The sequence below is a fragment of the Lipotes vexillifer genome, unplaced genomic scaffold, assembly GCF_000442215.2.
Source record: "Lipotes vexillifer unplaced genomic scaffold, Lipotes_vexillifer_v1.1 scaffold751, whole genome shotgun sequence".
Lineage (NCBI taxonomy): Eukaryota > Metazoa > Chordata > Mammalia > Artiodactyla > Lipotidae > Lipotes > Lipotes vexillifer.
Genome location: NW_006799727.1, coordinates 924,259 through 952,238, shown reverse-complemented (window position 1 = coordinate 952,238; position 27,980 = coordinate 924,259). Strand labels below are relative to the sequence as shown.

Genomic DNA, 27,980 nt, shown 5'->3' with positions numbered 1-27,980 from the left:
CCCTTGATTCAAACCTGCCCTGCCTGCCACCCTTCTGGCTCGTCATGCGCGATGGGATGAGGTATTTTCGCACAGTAGACAAGCGTGTAAGCTTGAGGACAGCTGAAAGAAAGCTCCAACCTCAGGTCCCTCTTTGAACTTCAGAAGAGCTGCCGCCATCTCCGAGCAATGTCATTAGCCTTGTTTGGATGCTTCTGGCTCAAACTTTAGAGCTGTGAAAACAACTTAAAATGAAGTAACCATCCAGAAGACTTGTCCCACTACACCGCGCATTTCAGGTCCTCCTTCTAGACCTCCCGCCGACGTGGCGTGCCTCCGGGTATTTCGTAACAAGATGCACTTTTCCGACAGCACGGCCGTTCTCTGCCAGCCTTTGCTACTAATGTGCTCCCGGAACAGAACTGCGGCACCCGTTCTGAAAATGTAGGTCACAGAGGAGACCCTCGAAGACACCTGTGCTGAAATCTTTAGCCTGGAGCTGTCTGGATTGAACTGGGGTGTGGGGTGAGGGGTGTTTCACGCCTCATCCACAGAGGTCAGCCAGCACTTTTGGACCCTTCATGCCCCAAACAAAAAGTCTATTCTATTATTCAACTGGCCACCTACAATAGCCCCCAAAGTGTCTTTCCACTGAGCAGGAACCCCCTGCAGCCTCCCTGGGGGTCCTTGCCGAGCTATTCATACAACCCACCATCACGGGGCCCGCAGGCTGAGGCAGGGAGGCCTCCGTCCCACTCCTGGGAGGACCCCTGGGGCCTGACCCCTGGCCTCCGATGGTCTCTCTTCCCCATCGTCCTCCCCTTTCTTTGGGGAGCTCCACCAGTGGGCCTTTCTCACTACCTCCTGTGGCAGAGCGGGTGAAATTCACACCGCCCGCCCCCGGTCTCCTAGCTACCCTCCTTTGAAGGACAGATGGCCTCTGTCCCTGTCCGGGTGTCCAGCCTTGTCGTGGGACCTTCGACATTCAAGGGCGTGGTCCCTGGTGCTTTCCCTCTGGTTTCTCCCCGCTTTGGCATTAGCTCTGAGAGACCCTCATCTTGCCATAGCTGGAGGCCCATCCCTTGGGGACACGTCAGTCCTCCTCCTTCCCTGCAGGGCGGGGTTGGGGCACGAGCGGGGCCCTCTGGGCCTAGCCCCTCTCCAGCTCACACCCTCCCCAAAACCGCCCGAGCAGAGCACGCCTGTCTCCCTCTCCTGCGGCCCCGGCCCCCAGCACGCCCTGGGCGACCCCCACCATCTGCTTCTGTTTCACACTCTTTTCGACCTGTCGAGTTCATTGGTAATGTGCTCCAGATAGGTTACTTTCTCAGCAGTATTTTCTCCTCTAGTCTTACCAACATCAGCTCCCCACACACAGCCTTTCTGGCTTCCTTCCACGTTCATCTCTCTCTTGAAGGCTCTCTCTGTTCCTTTCTTTTCTTTTTTTTTTTTGTCTTTCTGTTTGCTCTTCTTCACTATTGTGGCCTCTCCCGTTGCGGAGCACAGGCTTCGGACGCGCAGGCTCAGCGGCCATGGCTCACGGGCCCAGCCGCTCCGCGGCGTGTGGGATCTTCCCGGACCGGGGCACGAACCCATGTCCCCTGCATCGGCAGGCGGACTCTCAACCACTACGCCGCCAGGGAAGCCCCTCTGTTCCTTTCTTACCCTCCCATCTCACACACTGCCCTCAGGAGCCTAGGGTGACATTATCAGAGGGCAAGCAGGTGGCCCTGTTTGCAGAGCCTGTCCCTATCCTGATCATCGTGTCCCTGTCTACCCTGAGTCCGTGCCTGTCCTTGGCCTGGGTGGTATCACCCAGAGGCCGTTCCTCTGCCCTTAGTCCGCCGTGAGCCCCATTTCCCTCCTCTACCCCCTCCTCCTGAGCACAGGGTTACTGGTGTGCAAACAGTTGCTCTACGTTTCATTAATTTCTCTCAGGTCCTGGGAGTGAAAGGCTTTTTACCATGGCATGCAAATGTATGTAAAGTTATATACTTATGCAAAAATGATATGAAAATATGCCTTTAGATTTTCTGGAAAAAAGTCTGATCACTCTATGATTCCCTCCCCTTGTCAACAACATCACTTTGTAATTCCTTATCCCGTCAGCTCACCGCTCCCTTACTATCTGCCCACACTCAGCTCTCTTGTCTTGTGCTAACTCGTTATTAATATTAAACACATTATTTCTCTTCTTTCTTTGCCCTGTATGTGAATTTAAACACATCTGTGAAGGCTGAAACCATTAGAAAACTGTCAGTTTTCACTGGGGTTTAATTTACATTTCTGTTGTCAAGTCTGACCCTGTATTAACTTTAATACATTTAATACTTTAATGAATACCATCTGCCTCCAGGTCGTTATTGCTTTTTAACAATATTAATGTGTTTGCATTTCTCTGAAATCGTGCCTCTCCTACGAGCTGGGCTGCGTGGTGGCACATCCTCCCACTAACCTGCCCTAGAAGGTAGCAAACAATCGTTCCTCAGGGAACAAGCTCGTGCCCCGACTGCTAACCGTTCTCCGTGGCCACCGTCAGCCCCTGGTCTCCACCTGTGACACACATTGTGGCTTCCTTCCTTCAAATCGGCTCCCTCGACTGCCCCTTGGCCCCTCTCCTTCCTCTCTGAGCATCAGGGTTGACGCAGACGCACTTTCCATCCTCTGGGCTTTTCCCATGACCTGCAATCTGCCTGCAGTCGGCTCCTTCCCTTGGAAGCCCCTTGGCTGGTTCTCTGGGGGTGGTGCTCGCTGCTGCACTCAGGTCCTTCAAACTCCTTCTATTCTTGACCTCTGACCCTCGCCGTGGCCTGGTGGTCAGGCCTCCTTGGCCCACCCTGTCACTTGCGCACCCCACTCCTGAGAGCCAGGCAGGTGCCAACGCTCACGTCTGTTTCCGCCTCCTCTGCCCCATAAGTCTAGAGCCCCCGACTCTTCCCTTGGACGTCACCTGGTAAAAAGGCGGCCTCTGATCTCCCTGCTGACATTTCGTCTTCACTTAGGGGCTTGCAAACCAGTCTGGCTGCCACGAGGGTAGAGGCAGGACCTTCTGTGACTCAGTAAGAGGTTTCCCTTCCCATGCTTCATTTGTGTCTGGGGCTAAGATTATGCCTCTTTATGCACCAAGAGGGTGAGCCAAAGAAACAGAGCTTTCCTGTGCAGCTGGGGTGGGAGGCAGGAAAGAGAGGGTTGTGATGTTTCAGGGCTGGGGGCCTGGGTTCCAGGGGCTGCCCCTCCATGGGCACCAGGAGAGTCGGCAGTACCGGTGGGAGGGGAAGCTGACCTTGGCTGCAGCGGGGCTCCCGCCAGCTGTGGCTGTGGCTGGGAGGACGCAGGCCAGCGTGCATCATTTACGAGGTCACCAAGAAGGAACTGGCCAAGCCACCCTTTGGGACCCACAACAATCACAGTCACTGGGCAATTTCGGACCACGAGAATCTGAACTCCTCAAATTTGTAGGCCTGTTGGTCTCAATCTGCCTCCAGTCTGGATACTTTTTGAATGTATCAGGATGTGTGGAGATGTCTTAAGAGTTTATTATTATCGCAATTTTCTCCTGGTGAGACCTCCAAGGCAGCTAATGTCTCCAGGCCAGAGAAGGCTCGGTCGTTGCCCAGGATCCAACAGGCAAGGCCCCTCCATCACCCGGCCCTCGCTCACCAGCTCTCTTCCGCTGGGCCCACTGCCGCTCCTTTCAGAAAGGAAAGCGTCTGGCATTTGGCAGGGAGCTCATGTGTCTTGACAAGCTCCAAAGGTGAAACAGAAAACTTTCCTGGTGCGATTTTCCTATTTGATCTTTTGTCTCATGTGTTCCCCTTGGGGACGAACAAGAAATACTTCTCTGAATAATTCATAGGCCCCGGGGTAGAAACACGCTGCCTCTTTTTAATAAAAAGGCTGGGTACTCGGTGTTGATTATACCTCTTCTGTGAGGCTTCAGCAAAAGCAGGGAGATCTCAAAAGCTCTTTACAGATTCCTCTTACAATAGTGAGACAAAAATGAAAAGCCATGGAATATTTTTAATCAAACAAACTAATGTTTGGATAATACGTAAAATTATTTATAAAGCTGTATTGAACTACAAAATGCTCATAAAGGGAAGTTGAAAATTAAATGATTGTGATTATTACAAGGTCTGATTTATTTTTAAAACTGAAAATGATTGTCTTCACTTTTCTATTTAATGAGCACCTACTAGGTGCCAGGAGCTCTGCTGGCCTCGTGATGTAAACCATTTCATGTTGTTCTCACAAATGAACTGGGTAAGGAACAGCTCAATGCACAGAAACACCGAGGCTCTTAGAGGTTAAGTGACTAGCCCAAGGTGTCCCGGGGGCAGGGACAGAGCTGAGTTTGAACCCAGATCTGGCTCAGAAGCATACGTTTCCCATGGCTCCTAATGCTGGGCACCTGGGCCCTCTTCTGCTGAAAACCACTAGTTACTGCTCAGCTCCGTCTACATTTTGCGATGTTACTGTGAGCAATGGTGAGAGAACAAAGCCTTTGGGACCCTCTAGAGAACATTTTACTTATTGGTTACAAAACCGTATCCTCTTAGCACTGGACAGAAACTCACAGCCTATCTAGTTGAATATTTTCATTTTACAGCAAGGAAACCGAGTGCGGAGAGCTTACGGGCTTTCCCCAAAGTCAGAGCGCGAGCGAGTGACACAGCCGGGCCGGAACTCTGTCCCTGGACACCTTGTCCGATGCCCGTTCCTCCATGTCACAACCCCTGATATACACGCTGGGCTCCCGAGGGCTGCCCACCTGAAGGACACCTCGGCTGCATTATGGGCTTTTCCCTTCCCGTGGCTCATGAAATCAGAGATGTCCTACCGCTAAGAATGAAATACAAATTCAGAAGCTAAGTCTGGCCGACAGGCCCAGAGAAAGCAGCTTTTCACCCGCTCCCTGGACCCGGTTCATCTCCAAGTCTCCATCCAGACTCTCGCAGGAAGGGGACAGCAGATGGGCAGCTCCTGTGCAGCCGCTGTGCCCCACGTGTGAGTGGTCTAACTGACCCCGCCCAACTGAAACCGAGGTGGTCGGGTGGCCAACTCCCAGGCAAGGAAGGGAGGGGAGCAGTGGGGCAGCCCCGGGTTCCTGACCGGGCACCCACAGGAGGGGCGTGTGCGGCTTCAGAGCCACCACACCCGTATGCAGTGTGGACGCTGTGGTGACTTACCTGGGTCCTCTGGGCGCAGTAGGGCTGCCCGCGTCCTCTGACAGGATGCTCCCACTAGCCAGTGGCCTCGGAGACAGGCTGGGGTCTCGGCTCCCTCAAGGTAAGAGAGCCCCCCAGGAGGTAAAGTGCTCTGACTTCTGTACTGAAGGCTCCCCAAGGTGCGGACACCCCCAAGGTGGCTGCTATAAGCAGCTCGGAGACCCAGATGACAATGACAGTGCCCAGGGCCACACATGTGTCTTTATTAAACCCAGAGCCACAAGGTGGCTTGGACTGCTGGCCGGAGACGGCTGACTCAAAAATTCTCCTCTCACACCGATCAGGACCCCCAGGTAGGGTCGCTGAGGCTGTGCGCTGCCGATTCCTATGAGCTCCATTTGTGTAAACTACAACAGGAACGGCGCTCGCTGGCTTTATGCACCTTGAACAGCCTGGCAGGCCAAGTGCATCTGGCCTTTGGAACGGGAACGGGGTTTGAGGGTCAAGAACTATGTGCTGCTTCCCAGGGGGCCCCTGGTCCAGGGCTGGAGGCCCCGCCAGCGCTCAGACTCACCAGCCGCTGCATGCTTTTCACGTGGGTGGGGCTTATGGATAAGGCCTCTTCGTACCACCGCCGGGCCTCCTCGATGTTTCCTCGGAGCTCGGCAACCTGGCCTCGCATGTACAGGACGTTGTGGGACATCGGGAAGAGGTTGGCAGCTTCTTGGGTACAGGCTGTGGCTTCTGCCGGCTTCCCAACGCCGATATAGACTTCAGCTGTGAGGAGGAGGGCACAGGCAGATGCTGTCCTGGGTCACTGCCCTTCAGAGGCCCTGGGACATCGCCTCCCCTCCACCATGGGAGTCTGGCAGGGGCCCACCCGGAATACGCAGGGCCCAGAGCCAGCCAGCCTAGCCCCAACCCCAAGTGGAAACAGCCGTGGGCTGACGGTCCTTCCCGCCCACTGTTCACAGGCACTCGAGTCAAGGCCGTGCGGCCTCGGAGGGGACACTTGTCACCACCGATGAGAGGGGAGTGAGGCCTGCCTGGGCCATGCCCACCCCCTTTGGAGGTCACGCATCCTCAGGGCCCCACCAGGGACACCTGCCCTCAGCTCTGACAACCACAGAAGAAGGGCTGGATGAACCCAAGGACAGGCAAACCAGAGGTGCACAGCCCCTCACAGGGCAACAGCTCTGCTCTCAGGCTGGTTCCCCTGATGCCAGGAAGTGTGACAAGGCCAGCAGGCGGTGGTTGCTATGGGCATGACATAAAATCACTGCTCCATCAGACCCTGCCTGGACCGACCGGGGAAAGCCACTGCACCGGGGGGACTAGTAACTGTATAACACTAATGAGCCGTCGCTTTCTGAAAAGCAGGAAAATGAGCTCCCTCCTCCAATCTCAGCCCTCAAGTCTCCCACGCCTACGTGGAGGGTCCCTAATTGCTCCGCAGCCCTGGCTTCCATCATGCACGTCCAGTGCCCCCAGCCATCCCCAGGTCCGCTCAGATCCCTCATCTCCTGAGGGCCCTGAGGTCACGGCCCCACCGCCTCTCCAATGTGGGGCCTGCGTTGGCTGGATGTGGGAAGACTCCTCTCCCTCCTCAGCCACACCTGTCAAGACCACCGCCCAGAGCCCCGCTCAGGTGGCCGCCGTGCTCCAGGCCCACGGACCCCTCCTCCCACCCCTGGGGCAGCCAATTCCTCGCCCACTCCTGCCCTGACTGCTGGCCTCCACTCCTGGCAGAGAAGGATGTTTTGTGCCCATATCTCCAAGTTACATGTATATGCACACATTGTGTATAACGGAAGGCACACGAGAATAGGAATGATAGAAGAACACAATACAAAGAAATAGAAAACGTTGACTTTTTTCCTCACGCCCCTCCCGTCTCTCCTCCAGCCCCTCTGTCCCGCACAGCCACTGACAGGCCAGCCTCCCCAGGCAAAGCTCCGGTGGGGTCACCACCCTGCTGAAAAGCGCTCCTTCCGTTCCTGTGCACCCCTCACCCGCTTCAGTCTTCCCCGGAACAGCCTCTGGGAGGCTTTTGCTGACCATCCCACCTAAAACTGCTGCTCCCTCTACCCCGTCCTAACCCAGCACGACCCAGTTCCTTTCCCTGCTTTCTTTTCTGGCCAATGCCAGGCTCACCTTGTTTGTCTCACTCACTGTCTGGGGGGCCCCTCTAGAACATAAGCCACCAGTTTCACACTATTCACTGCTGTGTCCCCAGTGACTGGATGAGTGCCTGGCAGTCAGAGCGCAGGAAATGGTTGTGAATGAATGAACGGTAACAGTAATGATAACAGTAGCTAATAATCATCAAACATGTGCTGTGTGCAAAGAAGTGCTCTCACTTCTGCTTTCATCTGCACCGTGATCCACTAGGTACTATTATTTTATCCCCATTATACAGACGAGGAAACTGCAGCACAGACAGGCTGAGCAATTTGTCTGAGGTCCCAGGGCAAGGTATAGGCAGACCTGGCTTTGCGGCTGTGCTCTCAGCTCTCTGCAGAGAACAGTGTCTCCCCTGCCTCCAAATAACATCCAGACCCCTTTGCCTGGCATCCGGAGCCCTTGGTGACTGTCTCTACCACCCCTACTAAACTGTGTTCCTACTGCTTCCTACACCCCCGGGCTCTGCCGTGTTAAGCCGCCGTTGTTTCCCTGGGCTTTTGTTTATTCTCTTGCCTCTGCCCCGATGCTGTCATCCCTGTACCCCCTTAAAAGCCCAGCTCAACGGCCACCACCCCCAGAAGCTACCTCTGACCCCGTCCCACCCCCACAGCTGGAAGGGGAGCCCAGCCTGGGTATCCCTCTGATGGCTGTGTCCCTAGAGACATTTTGTGAGGGGTCCTGGCTACGCCCCTGGACAGCACGTTCTGCTATCTCCCCACCTCCAGCTTCAGGCGCGGAGACTGGAAATTCTGGACAGGGTGTGGTCAGTGTCGATGCCACTGCGTGGCCCTCTCCTAAGCACCTGACTCCCCTGGTGATCATAGTCACGGCAGTGACTGACTCCTCAGGCCATGAGCAAGCCCGGGGGAGGCACAGACCCACCCTGCACCCCATCTGTGCTTCTGGCCGTCAGTCCCCCTCAACAGGGAGCAGAGGTGATGGGCTGGCCTGGGGACCTGCAGGGAGAGGCCCAGCCTCTCACACCTGGAAACTCGGACACTCACATACAACTGAGCTCTAAGTGTGGCCAGGCCGGCACTGCACCTGCCTCACGTCCTCCGAGACTCCTCTCTTGAGGTACTTACTGAGCACCTACTATACACGGGGCCTCTGTAGGAACAAAGACCACACGCGTCTGTCCTTCCGCCTGGGCCTCTGCAAAACCTGCCCTCCTGGGAGATGGACATGCAGGGCTGCCCGCTGTCTTCCAGTAACACGACTCTCTCCAAGCTCCCGCCAGAAGAGTCCGGGGTGTATCTGGCAGTTTCAGGTTCCGGAGCCTGGCGGCTGCGGGGGCAGCAATACAGAATGTTCCTCCCACTGTATGCTGCCTCCTGACTTGCTTCCCTTTGGGGGTGAGTTCGTGTTCATTTCCAAGGTCCCAGGGCTGCCTGTGGGTGGGTGAGACACCACAGGCCTCTCCCATCTAGATCGCTCCGGAATAAAGGCCAACTTGGGAGAGCGGGGACTAAATGATTCCAGAGCTTTGTTTTGTTTTTGATTTTTAAAATTTATTTTATTTTTATTTTCATTTATTTGTTTTTTGGCTGCTTCGGAGCTTAGTTGCGGCACGCAGGCTCTTCATTGCGGCGTGCGGGCTCCTCTCTAGTTGTGGCGTGCGGGCCTAGTTGCCCCGCAGCATGTGAAATCCCAGTTCCCCGACCAGGGATCGAACCCACATCCCCTGCATTGGAGGGCGGACTCCCAGCCACTGGACCACCAGGGAAGTCCCCAGAGATTTTATAACAAGAATCAAGGTTGCAGCAGGCGGGGGTGGGGGGGGAGCCTTAAACACCAACACAACAATGTAGATGACACCCTGTTCTGTGTGGGTCCCCGTGAAAACAAACACGGGACCGAGTGTCTTCTTGGTTCCGTGTCTTCGGCTACAGGTCTGGTGCCTCTCTTCCCTCCCCGTGATGAGGAAACAGACGACGGGGGCTGAGCTGAGTCATGATTGAGAAGGTGGGAGAGAGGATCCAGACCCCCGAGGGCTTCTTTGCCGTGCCGTCCAAGTTGTAGGGGCAGGCTCATGCCACTGCTGAGGCCTGCGCTCCCGAGGCAGAGGGTCAGGCGAGTGCACGGCCTGCGCTGCTCCCTGATCCCTCCGTTTTAAGATCAAACAGAAGGACACAGGCGCAACGGGCTGGGGTGATTTTCAAACCATTTTTCCCCAGTGGAGCCTCTTTCCTCCAAAGAGATCTTAAGAGTGGACAGCTGGCCTCCCCTCTTGGTTTGGCCCCCTCTCTGGGTCTCTGAGGCAGCACTGGGGACCCCAGGGCTCTAGGGTACCCCGTTGGTCAGCCAGTGTCAGGGGAACATGGAGGGTTCGATCCCTGAGCCCAGGCCTCGTGTGTGACCTTGGGCAAGGCCATCAACTTCTCTGGGCCTGTTCACCTGCCAGGTGGGGCCTGAGGCTGGCCCGCATCTCAACCAAGAGGGTGGAAGCCTGGAGCCTTGGATGCCCGCATTCTCGGCCTGCTCCTGCGGGTATGATGCTGGGCTCTGCCCCTGCGACAGCAAGGCCAGCAATTCGGGACGGGTGAATTCCATCAGCTGTGATGCACTGGGAGCCCAGCTGAGGCCAGAAGTCATGATGCATCCCCCGATTCAGCCTCCCTGGGCACAAAGCTGGGAGTGTGATCTCCATCTCACTCCCTGTCTCTCTCTTAATTAGCTCAGAACTCAGGACGTAAACAGAGGTGTACTATTTCCCTAAAGCCTCCAAAAAATGTGATCGGTATTGTCTTTTCCCACTAAAACTATGAGCAACTGCCAGCCACGTCACCTCTGCATCCCTTAGCACAGGATCTAGCACTTAGTAGGTGCTTAAGGAAAGACTGTAGACTAATGGACACTGCTCGCGGGCCAGAGGAAGGCAACCGTCTCTGTGGCCCAGGTCGATGAGGAGTCAAAGGCCAGAGAAGCCACAGCAAGTGATGCTCCCCTGACCCCTTCACCAAGGGCTAAATTCAAGTGAAAACAAAACAAAACAAAACAAAAAAACCCAAAAAACCCCAGAAAGGGCCTTTTGAACTCATTAAGAGATATAAGAGCTTGCACCGAAGGAACAGCAACACAGAGGGAAGCTGACTCTGGGAACTTAAAGCTGATCGGCTCCTAACAAGAACACAGTTCAGCGCAGTGTCAGAGCCCGCTGCGGGGCGGGCTCTGAAGGGTCACTCTCTGAAGAGGTCACAGGGACAGAGTCTGTCCTGGTCGCTGGCAGCTGACAGCCTCTAACCAAAGGTAAGGTGCCACTCAGGGTCACGGACACTTTCTACCCCTTTCTGAAGCTCAGACTAAGCTCTGGCTGTCCTCTCTGGAATCCCTTGCCTTCTCCTTGCTACCAGGTTACTATGAAAAAGGCTGGAAATACCCCTCCACCCCACCCCCGCTTGCAAACCCTCAATGGTTCCCAATTGCAGGTGAATGTAACCCAGATGTTTTTGCTTCCCATTCTAAACTGGGACCCTGCTACCTTTTCACTCCTTCCGTGCTCCATTCACGGTCTCACCTCCACACCTCGGCTGTGCTGTTTCTTCTGCCCCAAGTGCCTTCCCTGTACTGTTGCAGACCCATCACTCCTCACCCAGGGCTCCTGCAAACCTCACCCTGCACACGATGTCCCCCCAAACCCCACCCTGCACACGACTTCCCCAGACAGGCCTGGGTGCGTCATCCCTCCACCGCCCTGCGTGCTCTGGGAAGTCCCTCACCCCAGGCTGCTTCGTGCTCCCGTGACTTGTGTTATCTCGTAGAGGTCGCGTCCCTGGAGGGCCGGGATCAAGTCCGCTCCCCTCTGCGTTGCGCCTCGCGCAGAGGGTTTTCCGAAATCGTGGGCCAAACCAAGCTAAAGATGGGATCTGAAAAGGGCTGAGCTATAGTGCCAAGGCCCGGGGCCCCTTTCCTCCTCAGTGGTGAAGGGGGCTCCCGATAGGGGGACCTGGAGCGGGACGCACCCACAGCCCCGCACGGGGCCCAGTTTCCTCACTCGTTCATTCACTCTTCTGACACTTGTCAAGCACCTGCTTCACGTCGGCTGCGAGGCTGAGAACCGGCTCCCATTGCCTGCCTTGGGCTCAGGGCTGTTTGGGTCGTGCGCCGTGCAAAGGCGCTGGGTGGAGTGGGGCTGACCAGCCTGGACCCTGCTGGCCAGCTGTGAGCCTGGCGTAGGGCTGCATCTGCCCCTGGAAAGCGAGGAAGCTCTCCTCACCAAGGTGCCTTCAGCTAAGGCACACCTGCTCCCTGGGGCTTAGTCTACCCAGAGGGGACACTTCTGTGAAACTCACACAAAGGAGCCGTGTATGTGATAGGCGGCCCGAGGGCTGTACCTGTGTGCGTGCCGTCAGATCCTCCACTCCACCAGAGGTCTGGCAGAGAGGGATGCAGGAAAAGGCGCGTGGGCCATCAGCTTCTCTGTCTTGCAGGCAGCAGGGAGTTAGGCCTGCAGACTCGCTGAACCCCTGAAACCATTTCCTTTACTGCAAACCCTGCTTCCCTAGAGAGAGGAGACTAGGGAAACAACCTTAGCAAGCTGGTCCTGGGACAGCCTCTGCCGTGGAGGGCAGAGCAGTGCCAGGGCTGGGCGTACGTGTCTGCCGGGAGACAAATGTTTTTGTCTCCACCTTATTCAAGCCCTCTGCAGCATCTCCTACCTGCCACACACACTTAAAAATCATTATTTCACAATGGGGAGAGGGAAGGGGGCAGGGGCAAGGGAGGGGTAGGGGACTAAGAGGTATGAACTATTAGGTAGAAAATGAGCTGCAAGGATATATTATACAACGTGGGGAATATTTTATAATAACTATAAATGGAGTATAACCTTTAAAAAATAAATGAAGATACAATGCTGATTAAGAAATCATTATTTTAACAGTTATGGAGTGTTTGACCCCCACCCGTTGAACACTCTCATGCATTATCTTGTGTGACTGTCAAACTGTCGTCATTTTGCAGAGGAGGGCACTAGGGTGGTGGGACCAGGATTTCAACTAGTCTGAGTCCAGAACCCAAGCCCTTGATGGTTCCGCGCAGGCGCCTTCGTAAACCCCTTGGCTGCCAGGACGCCACGTCTCCCGGTTCCCTCCCGCCTTGCTGACCACTTCATTTCTGTTGCTTTGGCTTTTCCTCTCCTTCCCAAATTTTGAATGTTGGGGGCTCAGGTCTGGGGCCCGGCCCTTTCCCTTCTCCAACGACATTCTCTTCTTAGGCCTTCTCATCACACCCCTTGGCTTTAAATCCCCACTCGCAACTTGATGTCTCTAGCCCAAACCTCAAGCGTAGACTTGAATATCCGGCCACCTGCTTGACACCTTCACTGTGGGTCCTCAGGCACCCGACGCTCCCAAGTTCAAGCAGAGCTCTGGGCTTGCCCCCCCATATCCCCACCCATCGGTTCCCCCCACCCAGGCTGCCCGTGGCAGGAAGAGGAATCACCAGTTACCCGCTGGCTCCAGCTCCCAACACAGGAGTCTTCCTTTTCCTTCACCCCTACATCTAACCCATCGACAAGTCCTATCAGTTCTGCCTCGAAAATGTAACTCAGGTATCCCCCTCTCTCCACCCTCAGACCGGCCGTTCCCCGCAGTCACGCAGACCGAAGCTCCTGACCTTGCCTCCCCACGGTACTGTCTCCCGTTCCGTGCCCCACATTCCGCGGGGGTGATCTTGGAGCAACCTCCCTCTGATCCTTTCATCCCCCCCCGCTTGCCGTCCTTCAACAGCTTTTCAGTGCTTTTAGGAAGAGATTCTGACCTGGTCACCAGGGTGCTGGCTCGTCTGGCCTCACCTTGGCCACGCGATTCTTCCTCTCTAGGCTTCATGCCCTGTGGCCCTGCCATTTCTCTAACCTCAGGGCTCACGTGGCCCACAGGCCTGTCCATGTGTGTCCTATGCCTGCCACGTGCTCAGGCCTCCTCCTGTCCTGGCTGCGGAGGACCTCTGTTCCCAGTTCTCCCAGAGCCCACACTGCTGCTCCGGGGTACCCGGCACCGTGGAATTAAGTGCTTCTGCAATTGTTATGTTTCGCATCTGTAAACTCCATGAAGGCAGAGCCTGTGTCCATCTGCTGACCACTGAGCTCCAGAGCCTCGCCCTGATGACACACATAAACAGATGCTCACAGGTGCGTGCTCCATAGCCGAGTGCCTGCCCTGGGCAGGGGCTGGGGCTCTGGGGCCACACTGGTTGGGTCTGGATTCTGGTTTCTCCACTTATTAGTCATGTAACCTTAGGCAGGTGACGTGAGAGCTGTGTCTTGGTTTTTCCATCTGTAAAATGGGGTGATTAAAGGGTATTTATATCTTATATGGCTATCACAAGGACTAAACAAGTTAAGACACATAAAGTCCTAGGATAAGGTCTGACACATGCACGGTGCTTGGTAAAGGTCAGCTACCTGCAGGTTGTAGACCATGAATCAAAAAAACCTCCCAGGGCAGCAGAAGGGGCAGGTCTGGCGGGGCTGACCCACAGAGACTGGCACCGTGTCAGGTCAGGCCTGACCCCTGGGTACCACATGTTCCCTCCTGCAAGCACTCCCTGTGCAGTGACCCTCACGCCACCTGTCTGGGAGCTGTCTTCATCTTGTCATGATGGCCATGCCACAGGATTATCCTTCAACCCTGCCGATGCAGCCTCCCGGTGGCTGGGAGGAACCTAGCAGGGGGAAGGGCAAACGGGACAGGCCAGCCAGGGCCAAGGAATTTGTGAGAGTATCACAGCTTTACATTCCCAGCAGAAATCAGAAAATCTGATCTTGCACATCTAAGAATAGCCGTTGGTTTCGACGGTGAGAGATGCCAAAGTGAAAGCTATAATTATTAGTAAGTAACAAGCAGAAATTATCCACCTACTGCAAAGTCATTTTTAGCTGCCACCCCAGAAGTGGAAATTGAAGGATGGACACCAAGAAGCTGCTTGGCTTGGGAAAGGCCCTGGTTCAACTCTGAATGACTGTGAATGTATGAATTTCCGAAGGCCAGTGATAAGGTGTGCATTCTAAAGAAAACGATGTATGTCTCCCAGGGAGATATGTCTCAAGGTGCAACAAACATCAAATGCTCTAATTCAGCTCACCTGACTCCTGCCCAGTGAAACCACAGAGGTGCTGGCTTCTGTTTGGCCTGGGTTTCCCTTCTGCATAACAGAGAAAAAGAACCCTTTGGACCTTCTTTATAAGATGGTGTATATACAAATGGCACTAGAAGATACTTGGAACTTTCAGGAAAAGAGACCACAAAAATGGGTAGTTTCTTTCTAAGTATCATGTGATACCCAGGAAAAGATTGATAAATGTAAAAAAAAAAAATTTGGCAAAAAAACCCCGAACAAAACCCCAAAACACAAACAAAATTAAAATGGGGGGAAATACTTATAGCACATATGGCACAAGGCAGATTTCTTTGACACATAATAAGTGCTTACAACTCAAAAAGAAAAGCTCAGTATCTAAGAAGATAAATGGGCAGAAGCCATGAGCAGACAACTGAAATACCATTTTCACCTATCAGATTGGCAGAGATCTTGAAGTCTGATAATTTGCTGTGTTATCGAGAATGTGAGAAAATGGGCATTCTCACCTTGTTGACTGGAATGCAAACTGGCACAATTCTGTGGAAGGCAATGTGACAAAATTTACCAAAATTAAAGGGTATGTACCCTTTGATCCATCAATTCCACTTTTAGGAGTTTACCTTACAGGTACAGAGCAATCTATACAACGGCTACTCATTGACGCATTGTCTGTAGCAGCAAAATACTAGAAATAATCTAAATGTTAATCAGTGGGCTACTGGTTAAATTATGGTAAAATCATACAATGGATTTACTCTCTGATGTGCCGACAGGCAACGGTCTCCAGCGAGGGTTACACCCTGGCAGGTGTGCACACACTAACGGTGGCTGCCGTGGGGGAGTGTGACTGACACTCGGGATGGCAGGAAGCCTCTCACTTCACGTCTTTTGTGCCTTTTGAACTGTGTATCATGTGCACGTATTATTTTTTCAAAAATAATTTAAATAAAATTGTCACATGGGTCCAAACAAACCAAGCAACAAAACATGTACAACCCATGCCAGTTGGCCACCAGGTATCCTGTGAGGAGCCTGAGGCCCTGGGGTCAGAAGTGTCCAGGAAGGAGGAAGAGGTACAGCGGGAAGGGGCGCCCAGGGCATGGGTCCCACCACACAGGACGGGAGGGACCCCGGATGGTCAAGCATCCCTGGACTTCCTGGGTCTGGGCTCCCCACTGGGCCTGTGGCTGATTTCCTCACAGAGCAGCCAGAGGCTCAGGTGTCCCAGTCATGATCTCTTTGCCACTCAAATGACACACAAGTGGCTCAGGGACCTGCTCATATAATAGACTGGAAATCTGAGGTCGTCTCAGAGTGGCCTTACCTGCCAGCCTCAAATCTGGGGCCACCTCCAGCACGGGCCTCCACCACAAGCTCCCACTACACTCAGCTCACCAGAAAAAATAACCAGGAGAGAAGAGACCCACAAACGCCACAGAAACAACATGGCCTTGGGTGTGAGGCCTTGATCTAGTTTCTTCCAAAGCTTGCGACATTTACAGAATCTGGCAGTATTGTTAGAGCTGACAATGGACGCAGATGTTACCTGGTTTCCATAAGTTGTCAAAAAATGTGAGTCACTTTTAGTTTGTCACCCAGGGCAGTAAAGCTCAAACCACCTATGGTAAAACCTTACAGTTCCGTGGAAGCTTCTTTTATGAATTCCTTCTGAGTTTACCTCTTCAAAGACCATATTGAATATACGATACACTTCTAATCTTGACTCAAAGTCAGTGCTTTGAAAGAGTCAATATAGCACCAATCCTATAAAGATTATAATTTGCTTCATTCATTCATACTATATAAGCGGGTTTTATATTCTGCCTGGAGTTTAAGGCAAGTATGATATTCCATTTCCAGAATTCAATTCCACCAACTCGTAGAATGTTAAAAGCCACAGGCATTAATAGCAATGAGAGCTTTATTCTGTCCTATAGGCTATGGCAATGAGAAAGGGATGTCACACGATTAATAAAACTTCAAGGATAACTCCGAAAGGAATCTTAGTTGCCGGGTTCTTCAATGTTCTAATAAGCGGCTACAAAATTTCCTCCCAAGAGTCATGGTGGGTCATGTCAAGAGGAGCAAAGCCTGGATAACTGAGTGAGGGGCAGCAAGCCACTGGGCAAAGCGGTCCTGGAACTCAGTGACCCTCACCAAGGTCATTAGCTTTTCCGAGCCACAAGCGAGAGAAACAATGCCTGGGACGTCAAGGGAGCTGCTTCCAGCCTAGAAGGACCACCTTCTGCCCTTGTGGTTTCGTAGACATTGGCCCTTTAAAAACTCAACTTCATGCCCATTTTGAAGGACAACTCTGCCCCCCTACTAGCCCTGCAGGTTCGGCCAGTCTCACCTGGCCTGGACACTAAAGTGAACCCCTTCTCTTTTTGTTCTTTGCCGTCACTGCTCATGAGGGCGACTGAGTAAGACAGGCACCAGGTCCTAGACTGGGGACCAGCTTTTCTTCAAGAGAGCCGCAGAGGAAGCCATGACTGCTGTTCCCGGGGCCCTTGAGTCAGCCTGTCTAGAACCCAGCAAGAGGCTGAACGCTGGCCAGCATCTGCACAGGAAGAACAATCAGCACATTCGTGAATCATCCCTCTTTTGTATTTCTGCTTAGAAGAACATAATTTGTTATTTACAGTGGTTGTTTTGGCTCAATTAAAGATGCCAACACGGAAGTGGCTGACTTGAGCTCGGCTCTGGGACATGCCAAACCTAGGTAAATCCAATTGTGTTTCTTACACGAAGGTTCCAAACAAGGTTGGACATCCTACAATTAGCCTTGGCAGAAAAGGAGTAAACAGATGGCCAGTGGTGGGTAATAAGCACTTCTGCAGCCAAACCTGGGCTTTTGCCGTGCACCCTGAGAGTTGAGCCTGGGAAGCCCTTGCAGATCAAGGGGTCAAACTTGAGAAACAGAAGTTATCTTTCCTATGGAACTATAAATATGTAAGCAAATCAATAGCCACCATCTGCTCTGTATAGTGGGATTCCCATTGCTAAAATGTCTGCAGGCTGGATTTATTGTGGCGACTCCCTAGCTATGCAGAAGCAGCCATGTGAAACTGGGGGAGGGGCAGTCACCCTTGCCTTCTGGGCTAGTTTCCAGTCCGGCAGCTGCTGGTACCTGCCTCGCTCTCTGAGGATTACCAGGAGCGCCGTCAGAAGGGACAGCTCGGACATCAAAACGCTGTCCCCCCCACCCCGTCAGCTTAGATAAAGACATCTGTGTCATCAGGACACCTGGCCCCTCTTCCAGGGTCTCTTAGACTTCACCACCAGGGTGTGCCAGGCACTGTGCTCACCAACCCTAGGAGACGATGCTATTGACCCCGCCGTACGGATGAGGAAACCGAGGCTGAGAGGGGAGGCTATCACCTCCAGCCTATGCAGCTGTTGCTAAGTAGCAGAGCTGAGGCTCCACTCCAAGGCTGCAGGACTGCCAGACCTCCGTCGGGTCTGGGACACCACGCTCTGCTGTCCCCCTCAAAGAAAGTCTGGGGTGTAGATCTCTGGCCCCTGCGACAGTATAAACCCTGCGGCCCAGGCCGCAAGCTCCCCTCTGGCAGAGCAGCAGGTGGGTGTGGGGTTGAGGGGCGGAGCGGTACCTGCGTGGAGCCAGATCTGTGCCAGCGTCATCCAGGGGTGTAGCGGGCCCTGCTTGGGGGCACTGCTCTGCAGAGACGACGCTACTTCCGACAGTGCCTGCTCCACTCTGGAGGCTGCTACCGACGTGGCGTGGACAGAGCCTGCGGGAGGGTTTCGGGAAGATGGCATCAGAGGTGGAAGGACAGACCCAGAGCCAGCCACCGACCCACACAGCCAGCCGTCCCCCTCACACACAGGCACGGGTTCAAGACGTACACACACCCCTCCCTCACGATGCTTCTGAGGTTTACGGTCCTTACTGTCCATACAGTCACTATGGTCTGGCACCTTAGTTTCTGTCCGTTGCTTTAGTTCGTCTTTTAGTCAGGACAGAGCACACGCTGTGCAGATGCTCCGTCCGGGAGCTGAGTCGAGCGCAGGCTGAGTGTCGAGGCAGGAGGGGCACAGCTAGCCACGAGGCCGTGACACGCTGCCGAAACTTCGCAGATGTGAAGTCCTACGAAGGGAGGTGACAAAGCACCCCTGCCTGGGCCTGAACCTAGAAACTACCTGGGGGGCAGGGGGAGGAACCACACTTGCCTCCTGGGGCAGGATTTGGCATAGATGGAGGCCATTCTCAAGACAAACCCAGCAGCTGCCCGTTTCATTCCCTGGCCTTTGAGGGATCTGGAACCATATTCTAGGACATGGCTTAAAAACTGTAGACAAAACACAATTTGCCTGCTGTCTAAGCAGGTGTCTATCACTAAGGCTGATACTAGACTCGCTGAGGACAGGTTACAGCAAAGTGGCCCGGAGCTCAGGAGCTGCACCCGCCTCACTCTTCTGTAGAAGCTACTGTCCCGAGAACTGGGGGAGGCGGCAGGCAGAGCACATTCACTGGCCAAAGGGCTTCTATTCACAAGTCCGATGAGCCAAATGCCACACTCCTCTCTACGCTGACCCTCGAGAGGTCCTGGCAATCGGAGGCCACCTCCCCAAACAGGGGCTCTTTCCCCACCTCCTTCCAACATCCGCTCTTGGAGGAATGGTTTCAGAACTGAGAGCGGGAGTCTTGGTTATTTCAAATTTAAAACTGGTGATATCTATATTCACTGGCAACATTCTTAATTTATAACGCATCGTAAAGTGTAATATGGAGATAAACATTCCAGCGCCTTCAGTGGTAACTATCAACCTATCATGAGGTTCAAAATGGTGATAATATAGAGAGATAAATGCTGACTACTCAAATAAATTTCACTCTGGGTAAAATGAGATTGTGAGCATAAAAATAATTTCTGTTGGGGCTTTGAAATGCACCAAGTTGGTCCTTTTTATGATAGAAAAATATTAATCTAGAAATGGGAAAGTATATTCTCAGTATGGCACAAACAGCCAGCGACTGTTATTCTCACAGTTAAACATTAGAGATTGTCTCACTAAAGTCACAAATGACATAAGAATGTCTTCTATTTTCATGAATATTTAAGGAAGAAAGCTTCTAAAAGTTCTAAACAGTGAATAAGACGTGAAAGATTTGAAAAGAGGAAAGCATAAAGTTATTATTTTCAGACTATATGATTGTATTTCACGAAGACAAATAAAATCTGGAAATTAACTGATCTGAAAAAAATTTTTTTAAAAATAAAAATTAATGTATTCATTTTTAAGACTACCTGCAGCTATAGACTGGCCATCCATATTCCAACACAAAGGAAACATGGATTTTTCTAAATACACTCAAATCCTTCAGTGGGGTGGGGTTGGTGGAGGCGAAAGGCGGGAGGTGGATGGGAACCAGACTGGGAATCCAGCTTCTGTGGATAATCCACACACAGCGCCCATGGGGAAAAGTATGAGGAGGACGCCTCTGGAGAAGGAACAGTGAGTCCTCCAGAGTGAGTGCTGCCATGCAAGGAGGATCCTGAGGCCCAGTTCAGAGACACTGATCGATATCATTATGATCCAGGAGAACTGATAGAGTTCAGCTAAGAACTGACCTTGCTTAGACAAAGTGTGTCGGACTACCTAAAAAAACCCTAAACAGCAAAATGATTGAACTGCTGTTGATTTTTTTGGTCTTGTTTTGCTTTGAACCTTTTTATGGAAAAATCAGTGCTTTAACTTTGATAACAAGGATTTGATGTAGCTTCCCTGAGACTTTCAACAGCAACTATTAGTAAATAAATAAGGTTGTTGTTGCTACATGCTGACATTACCAAGCCGACTCACCTCCTCACTGACTACCTTCAACAGTGGTTCTCAACTTGGACTTCACATCAAAATCGCTTAGGGATTTAAAAAAATCATATGCTATAGCTACAGCCCAGACCCTAGGGGTGGGACCAGGCATCTATTTGTTAATAGCCCAGGTGGTTCCAATGTGCAGCTAAGGCTGAGGCCCCTGACCTGGGGAGAGAGGAAGCAGGTGTTATTCACTGACATTTGGTCAAGAAACGCCTGCAGGTGTCCTCTACACAGGCCAGCCAGCCTGAGCTGTCCTGCTTCCCTGCAGTCCAACAGTCTGGGGGAAAGAGTACCGGGAAGATCTTGTCCTTTAGGTTCTCAGAATCCTCTTGGTCTCAGAATCCCTTAGGAGTCTGCAAATTTATTGAGACCCCTCAAGAGATCTTGTTTACACGGGTTATATCTATTGATATTGACACATGAGGAATCAAAACTGAGAAATGCTCAAAATATTTAGTTATTAATTCATTTTTAAGAAAGAACAATAATGAACTACTGCTCTAGAAAAATCCTACACATTTTCTACCAGGTTCTCAGGCTCCTTTGCTATAAGGACTTGTGACTTTTGGAGGGGCTAATTTTGCTTTTTTGGATTAACTGTTTGGTTCACAAATGCACTCATCAGAACTAATGTCAAAGTTCCTTCTCTTTGTGGTATCTATATACAACAAAATTAATTAACTCTTCACATAATAATCTGTAAAATAATAAATTTTAATTTATTATTAAAATCAATGTTTCACTGTGAATAAGGTCTGGCAAATGATGATGATGATGATGATGCCAGCAGTGGTGATTATTGGCTTTAGTGAACGTGGCCTGTTTCAGGCACTCTGATTTGCACTTTACATATATTATTTCACTTCATCTTTAAACAATTCTTTGAGGCAGGTAACACTGAAACCTGCATTGTTTAGACGACAAAACTGAGATTTTAGTGAGTATCTTACCCAAAGTCATACAGCCAGCAGGTGGCAAAACCAGGACTCAAACACTATCCTAACTCCAAATCTAGCCTCTGAATCCAGCCCTGATGCCACCTCCACCAGGAAGGCTGCTGTGAGCCTTCTGTTTCTTCTCCCTAACACCCTCGTGTAAAAAGTTAGGCCTCGGGTCCTCAGTGCCCCATCTCACCCTGTGGGTATGGTTATCACCGTACAGACCACACTGTTTTATGTTAAAAGTTGATGTAACTGTCTCTCCTCTGAGACTGGGTGGTTCTGGAAGACAGGAACATGCCCTCCATTTAGGTATTTTCAGGGGCTAACAATGCCAGGCCCACGCAATGTACTTGGTAAATGCTTGCGGAATGAGTGAATGATGAATGAATGAATGGAAGAACGAGTAGTGTCAATACACACATCACTGTGTGAAATTTAGAAGAGTGGCCCCTCTTTGGGGAAGCACGTCTGGGTGCCCTACTGTCCTTCCCTAATGGCTCAGAGGCCAGAACCTTCCCTGTCTCAAGGGGCTTCTCAGCATGGCTGTGCTCACTTCCAACAACCCGGACTAAGACGCACAGTGGTGCACAGCTGGATTAACACTGCACTCACCTAGGGGCTTCCCATCTCTAACATAACTAACCCGCTTAAATAGGGAGGGTAACTGAGGTTCGTCAGAAATATCTGTTTCCTTCCTAGTCGATCCCTTTTCACACACACCTCACAGGGGCAGAGGCCCTTCAGGTTCTGAACTAGGGATGGATATTAGGGCATTCAGTACTCATTAATAATGGTAGGTGACTTATGATAATGGTAAAATTATTTAATAGCTAATGTCTACTCTTTCTGGCAATAGCATAGTATATCAAATTCTTCCACTGGGTTAGAATTTGGAGGAAAAAAGGGATAAACATCATTATGAATCAGAATGGATATATCTGATTACAAATAATCAAAACAACCTGTAACTTAACTGTTTCATAGGATTGAAAATGGTAAGTGCCAAAACAGATTTTGATTTCTGCTCGTAAACACCTAGAAATGCTAGCTCTAACCAACCTATTTTTACAGCAACCCCTTTCTTTCTCACCAAAGCAAATGTACTCCTACAGCGTGCATGGGGCTTAAGAGGATTATTCCCCTAAGGGAAATGGACAAATTGAAGCTTGAGAAAGGAATTAGAGGGAGGAAGGGAAGACATATTTCTAATTTGAAATCCAAGACTCTGGAGAAATAAGCTTCCAGATAATCAGGTTCGACAGGTAAGCCAGCGAATGTGTCCGGCCACTGTACATCTCTTATTTATCACGTTAATTTGAGAAGCGCTTATCCCTGTCGTAACCCTGAGAGCCGAGCAGCCACCAAGTCCCTCAGTCACAGGGCACAGTGGCTCTGAAAAGCTACTGCAAAACCAACTGAACCGACAGCTGACACAGGCAGGTGAGAGCATGCCCTAAAATCTGGCCTAGGTTCTGTAACCTGATTGCCCCAGTGGTCCAGGGGGCATAAGATGCCCCGGAGCTGAGGAGATCTGAATTTCCTCCCACTTAGAGGCCCAAGAGGAAATGTTATCTCGGACATCTGATACATAGGCAAAATGCCACTTGAAGAACTGTTCTGATACCTACATCTGGGGTCTTTATCTGAGTCCCCGACCCCCTCGGACCACTGTCTGGGTGGGGTGGGGGACAGGGGCAGCGAAAGAGAGGCCCCAGGAGCCGCAGTGGAGAGTCATCTCCCCATGGGCCGAGGGGCCAGGAACCCAGGCCCCTGACCTCAGGAAGCTGAGTCCAAGCTCAGCTTGGAGGATGTCTGCCCCACATTCCTATCATTTGCTGAAGCCTGTGGAGAAACCCTGCCACAAGTACGATGCCGGGCACAGCCAGGTCAACTTGCCGTTGCAGTTGAAGCCTTTCCAAAAATCCTTTTCCAAAGCACACTACACCTGCGGTCAATTTCACACAGACCTCAAATGTGGCAATCACATGTGGACCCTATTTCAATATCCAAGGCTCATCATTCAAAGGGATCTCAGAGCCAATAATTCTGTGAAGCAAAAGGCTCAATAAATTATGTGGCCTAGTTATGTTCCATCACCTGTATTTTCACAAGCAGGGTCACTGAGTGCATGGCATGTATTTATATTCTAGCTACCCTTCTGGCCGTTCTGGTCGCATTATGTAAGCTGCTATGGTCTGAAGGATGTCCACCTTCCCTGTCCCCTCATATCCTCACAGCATGTAGATGAACAGGTCTCAGATGCAGCCCTGCTGCCTGCTGACTTGGTGAGCAACACAGTCCAGGAACAACAGACAGCTATGTTACTTGATGTGCGAAAAAAATCCTCCACCAAAGAGACATCAGTAGGTACATCTCACAGGTGTTTGCTCAGGATTCAGGCTGCTCTTTGCTTCCCGGCCCTGGAGAGTTAACTTGGACGCCTCATATGCATGAACGTGAGACAATGTAGAGCACGTGGCCGCACCCCAAGTTCCATCTCTCTGCTTGTCACCCACATTCTTTCTGCCTGATGCCGCAGCAGCAGATACTTGCCCTCCCCACGTTTTTCTGAAAAGAAACCGAGTGTGCAGGAATTACCCACCGCTAATCTCTGTACTTATTTTCCCTCAGTCCTGAAGTGATTCAATAGTATCTGTCAGTAGAGTTTATTCAGCTTCCGGTTCTTAGAAGCTGTGCCCCCAAAACAATGAAAGAATTAAAGAAAAGCAGCAGCTCCCCTTCTTAAAGACCCTGCAAACTGAACAACCATCTGAATGACTAAGCATTCTGCCCCAGAGCTTTGCTTATAATTTTTCGTTTTTAACAGGAAAAGGATGCCTGTTTCTCAAGATACGGCTTGCGCATAAATCAGTGCAACACTGTGGACTGCTGGCAGCCCAGTGACCTCACACCTGGCCCCTGTGCTCTAAGAACCGGAACGTCCTTGGACCCGAGGAGACAGTGATGACTGTCCCTTCTTTTCTGAGGCGGGAGGAGTGATACGAGTGTCTGCTCTCACTTCAGCACTCAAATTAGGCATATTTTTCTCTGTACCTTAAAAACATAAGCCATTTTCCTCCACTCCCCACCCTGCCAACCCCGGGGCGAGGACAATTCCTATCTTTGCTGGAGGCGGTCCTGCCTCTCGAAGAGGCTGGTCTGGGGGTGGGGTGGGGTGGGCTCTTCACAGCACGCTGTCAGAGATCCCCCTTCCACATTCTGATCCCTCGAGGGCTGCCCCCAGCCCTCTTCACAGCATGTCCACCCACGTGATGGGGCCGCGGGGCTGGGGCGGATTTAGGGGCCACTGCTGGGTCTATCCAACTCCCACCGACTACGGGGCCTCTTGGTTGTGGGTCCCGCTGATGAATAGCTCTGGGGGTCATTCTAGTAGATACTTTCCTTTTTTCACTGAGTGAAAAAGGAGGTTAAGATAGCCAAGGAAATCTGGACAGCCAACCCATGGTCCCAAGACGAGATCACAATTTCCAAATGACTTTAACAGAACATCAAGCACAGTTGAAACCTGACAGGATGTGCCTTCTCTTGAAAGGGGAAAGTCCTTTCCAGGGAAAGCTTTAGGGAAGGATCCCCCGAAGGCAGGGGTATGTGGTCACCAGCGGGCATGCGGGGCTGGCCTGCGTGCTGCTGCTGGGGGCTGGCGGAGCTAAGCGGCGCACATGCAGGGAGGGGCCCGCTGTGAGGGTGAGCCGGGAGACAGCACCTTCCGGAGGACTGCACCGGGCAGAGGCTACCCACCTCCTCAAACCCTCCCCAGTGCACAGCCATGAGGCCGTGTCTCTGGAATGAAGTGTCCTTCCGCCTGGGAAAGGCTTTTGTCTCTGATGCAGCTGATGGGATGAGCCTCCCAGGCTCAGGCCGTAGTCTAATTGCTGGTCACACGCTCAACTTCTCCCCGAGTGCCATTTATTATTGACGTGTCCATCTCCTAAAATTCCATCCGACCTTGTTTAAAGAAAGACACCCCAGAACTACTTAAGGAGAATTAATTTTAATTTAGTTAAAATGGCAAGAAAAGGTTTATACTTGAATCATTAGGGCTGAATGTTTTAAAGTGCCACTCCTCGAAAGCAGTGGGGTCATCACTAGAGTGATTTTTTGGTCACATATAGGTGACAAAAATGACTTTATTGTATTAAGCAGTAGCAGAGGGTGAAACTCACCACCTGACTAGTCACTTCCTGATCATGACAGATGTTTCTGAATGTTAGAAAAATGCGAAGTCAATAATAAAATGCCAGCCACAGTGGAAGGAGACAAAACTACTACCTTGGCTTTATTTCTCACCTTATTTCGTTTGAGAGGTATGTTTTCTCGTTAATGTCTATTCTCTTGTTCTGGTTCCTAAAGAGAGCAGCGGTTCCACCAGAATTGGTGATATGAAAAATGAAGCTGAGCACCCAGAGTCAGCACGTTCTTGGAGAGAAGAATAAAACCTCAACCCACACTTCTCTCCAGAATGACGACTGCTGGGGCGCTCACTGCTGGGGGTGCCCGGGATCCTCAGGTCTCAGGAGTGAGGGCAGCGTGGGGGTGGGGGTGGGGTCCTGGCGGCTGTGTTCCAGTCAGGCTCTCCCCACCTGGCCGGTCACTGCCCTCTGGAGGCCACAGAGTCCGGGCTGCAACTTGGGGAGAAAGGCACCTGGCCGAGGCTTGAAATCAGGATCAGCTACCGGCAAACCCCAAAGGTGTGTGTGAACAGAATAATTAGTCAACTAAGACCTTTACAGATGAGGATGCTAAGGCCAGGAAGGTTAAATGAGTTGCCTGGATTCCTCTGCAGAACTGGCCCCCGAACCCAGGTTTGCTGACCCTCGAGAGACTTGGAGCTGTTTTTATGGAAATAGTTAAGTCCCTTGTATAAATATGTCAGCCTCACTTTAACATATTTAAAGGGAGTTGCTTAGTCTGCTTTAAATTCTGGTAGGAGTAGTTTAAGTTTTCTGATGTCTGATTAGCTTATTTTAGGAAAACGAATTATTAGAATTGTTTTCTCTGAGCAATAGTGGTTGAACTGGCAAAAGGAATTTTAAGATCCAACTAGTTCCCTCTACCCCAGATTTACAGATGAGCCACACTGGGGAGGCTGGGCGTCTCACACTTTTGATCAGCCCCCGTGGGGCTGCTGACCAACCCACTGCACGCCCCTACTTGGGCATTCTTCCTGCAATGCCCTCTTCTGTAGTCCTTCCCAGACAAGTGCTGCCTCCTCAGTGTTTACACCCGAGCTGCAGAAAGCATTAGAGAGCCTGGGAGAGCTGGGCCCCAGCGGGAGGGGTGAGCAAGCTTCAGGTCCAAGCCATTTCAACATTCCTGATCAACGGCCACAACACACACTGCATGGTGGGGTCAGCGTGATTCTGGAGACCCTCAGAAAAGTTAACAGATAGATTGGTAAACTACTTACTAACTGAAAAAAGGGAGGGAAAACCATGAAAGTATACTTCTGGAGAGTTGCCTTGGAACAACAAATCAAACCGAAAATTAAAACCAAGAAACAAACATTTGAAAAATCAAAATTAAGGCTAAAAAAGCAAATGGAGTTCTAATAACCTTCCAACTGTAAGTCTGGCTGTCTGGAATCAGATTTCAATTCAAGAGTGACATATGTTTTTCCACTAACAATGATTTTTTTCTTTTTTTTTTTAAAAGCAAAGAAAGGCCAACTGGGCATTCCCCTCCACCTTTAAATGTTCGCTCAGCACATGAAAGCTGACCAATTCATGTAATGTGTTTTGTTTCCAGGGCAGGAAATTCCAAAGGGAAGGGAAAAATAATCAAACAAGCAGTTTTCAGATCTTTCCACACGTTAACCCTAATCATGATTCCAACAGTTTGTAGGGTTGGGCTAGCTTTCAATCCTGTGAAGTAAAGGATTGGAGGGAGAAATTCATAAAACTTCAGGTCTTGGCTATTTGTCCTGAGGGAAAGGGTTGGGATTCAAATTCATTATAATTTTAATCAAGAAATTCTACATTTACTAGCAATGTATGTTATGTTTTCCCTTCTCTAACTAAATGTTGTATTTATGGGGCAGGGGGAGGGGAACAGTCTTACTTAAAACACCTGGTTACTGGCTATGCACTCCCTAAGGATGGAAGATGACTCAGAGCTTCACAGAGAATAAACAACTGAGCACTGCTTGGTACATATTACGTTCAGCAGAAAGCCCAGTGGGTGCTCATCGCCCTAACAATTTGCTAATTAATCTGATATAAGGTACCCCACCAGAAGAGTCTGGACTTCAATCTTCAGAGGTTTAAAGGGACACAGGGCTCCTTGGGATGCAACAAGATAACTACTGGCAGGGTGTGGAGGTAGGTGGGTTCATTGTGCAAACGAGAAAGGACGGGGCAGTGGGAACATCTAACATTCTAGAACACTAAGATCCCATTTTAAGACCCCAGAAAACTGGGCAAAAGTCAATGTAATGAACAATTTTTTCTGGAAAAACCAAAGCAGGAAAAAAAAAAAAACGTTGGCAATTGCCCGTAGGCATCATGTTAAAGGGAAAATATCTATTTTAAGAAGTGGATTAAAAACAACATAAGCAGTTTGTAAATTTTATCTTCATATTCCATTTCATAAAACTGAGATTGCCATTGAGGCTGAGTTCAGAACACTTAATATGCAGATAAGTAAGGTCAGAGTGTTTCTTGGTTTGAATTATTTATTTTAGATCATAGTCTCCTTTCTGCCAGACTGTGTGTGTGTGTGTGTGTGTGTGTGTGTGTGTGTGTGTGTGTGTGTGTGTGTGTGTGTGTGT

General features: G+C 51.0%; 1 protein-coding gene across 2 annotated transcripts in view; it reads right to left on the bottom strand.

Moving 5' to 3' along the window:
- Window positions 1-27,980, bottom strand: part of TTC7B (tetratricopeptide repeat domain 7B) — a 245,588-nt gene that overhangs the window by 26,099 nt on the left and 191,509 nt on the right. Inside the window, exons 18-20 of one of the 2 annotated variants that reach the window (XM_007471885.1) lie at window positions 26,622-26,672; window positions 18,023-18,163; window positions 5,722-5,924 (exon numbers count right to left, since the gene is read on the bottom strand). In XM_007471885.1, coding sequence (XP_007471947.1) covers window positions 5,722-5,924; window positions 18,023-18,163; window positions 26,622-26,672 — 395 coding nt within the window. The remainder of the gene's footprint in view (window positions 1-5,721; window positions 5,925-18,022; window positions 18,164-26,621; window positions 26,673-27,980) is intronic. The other variant, XM_007471886.1, reaches the window with a different exon arrangement.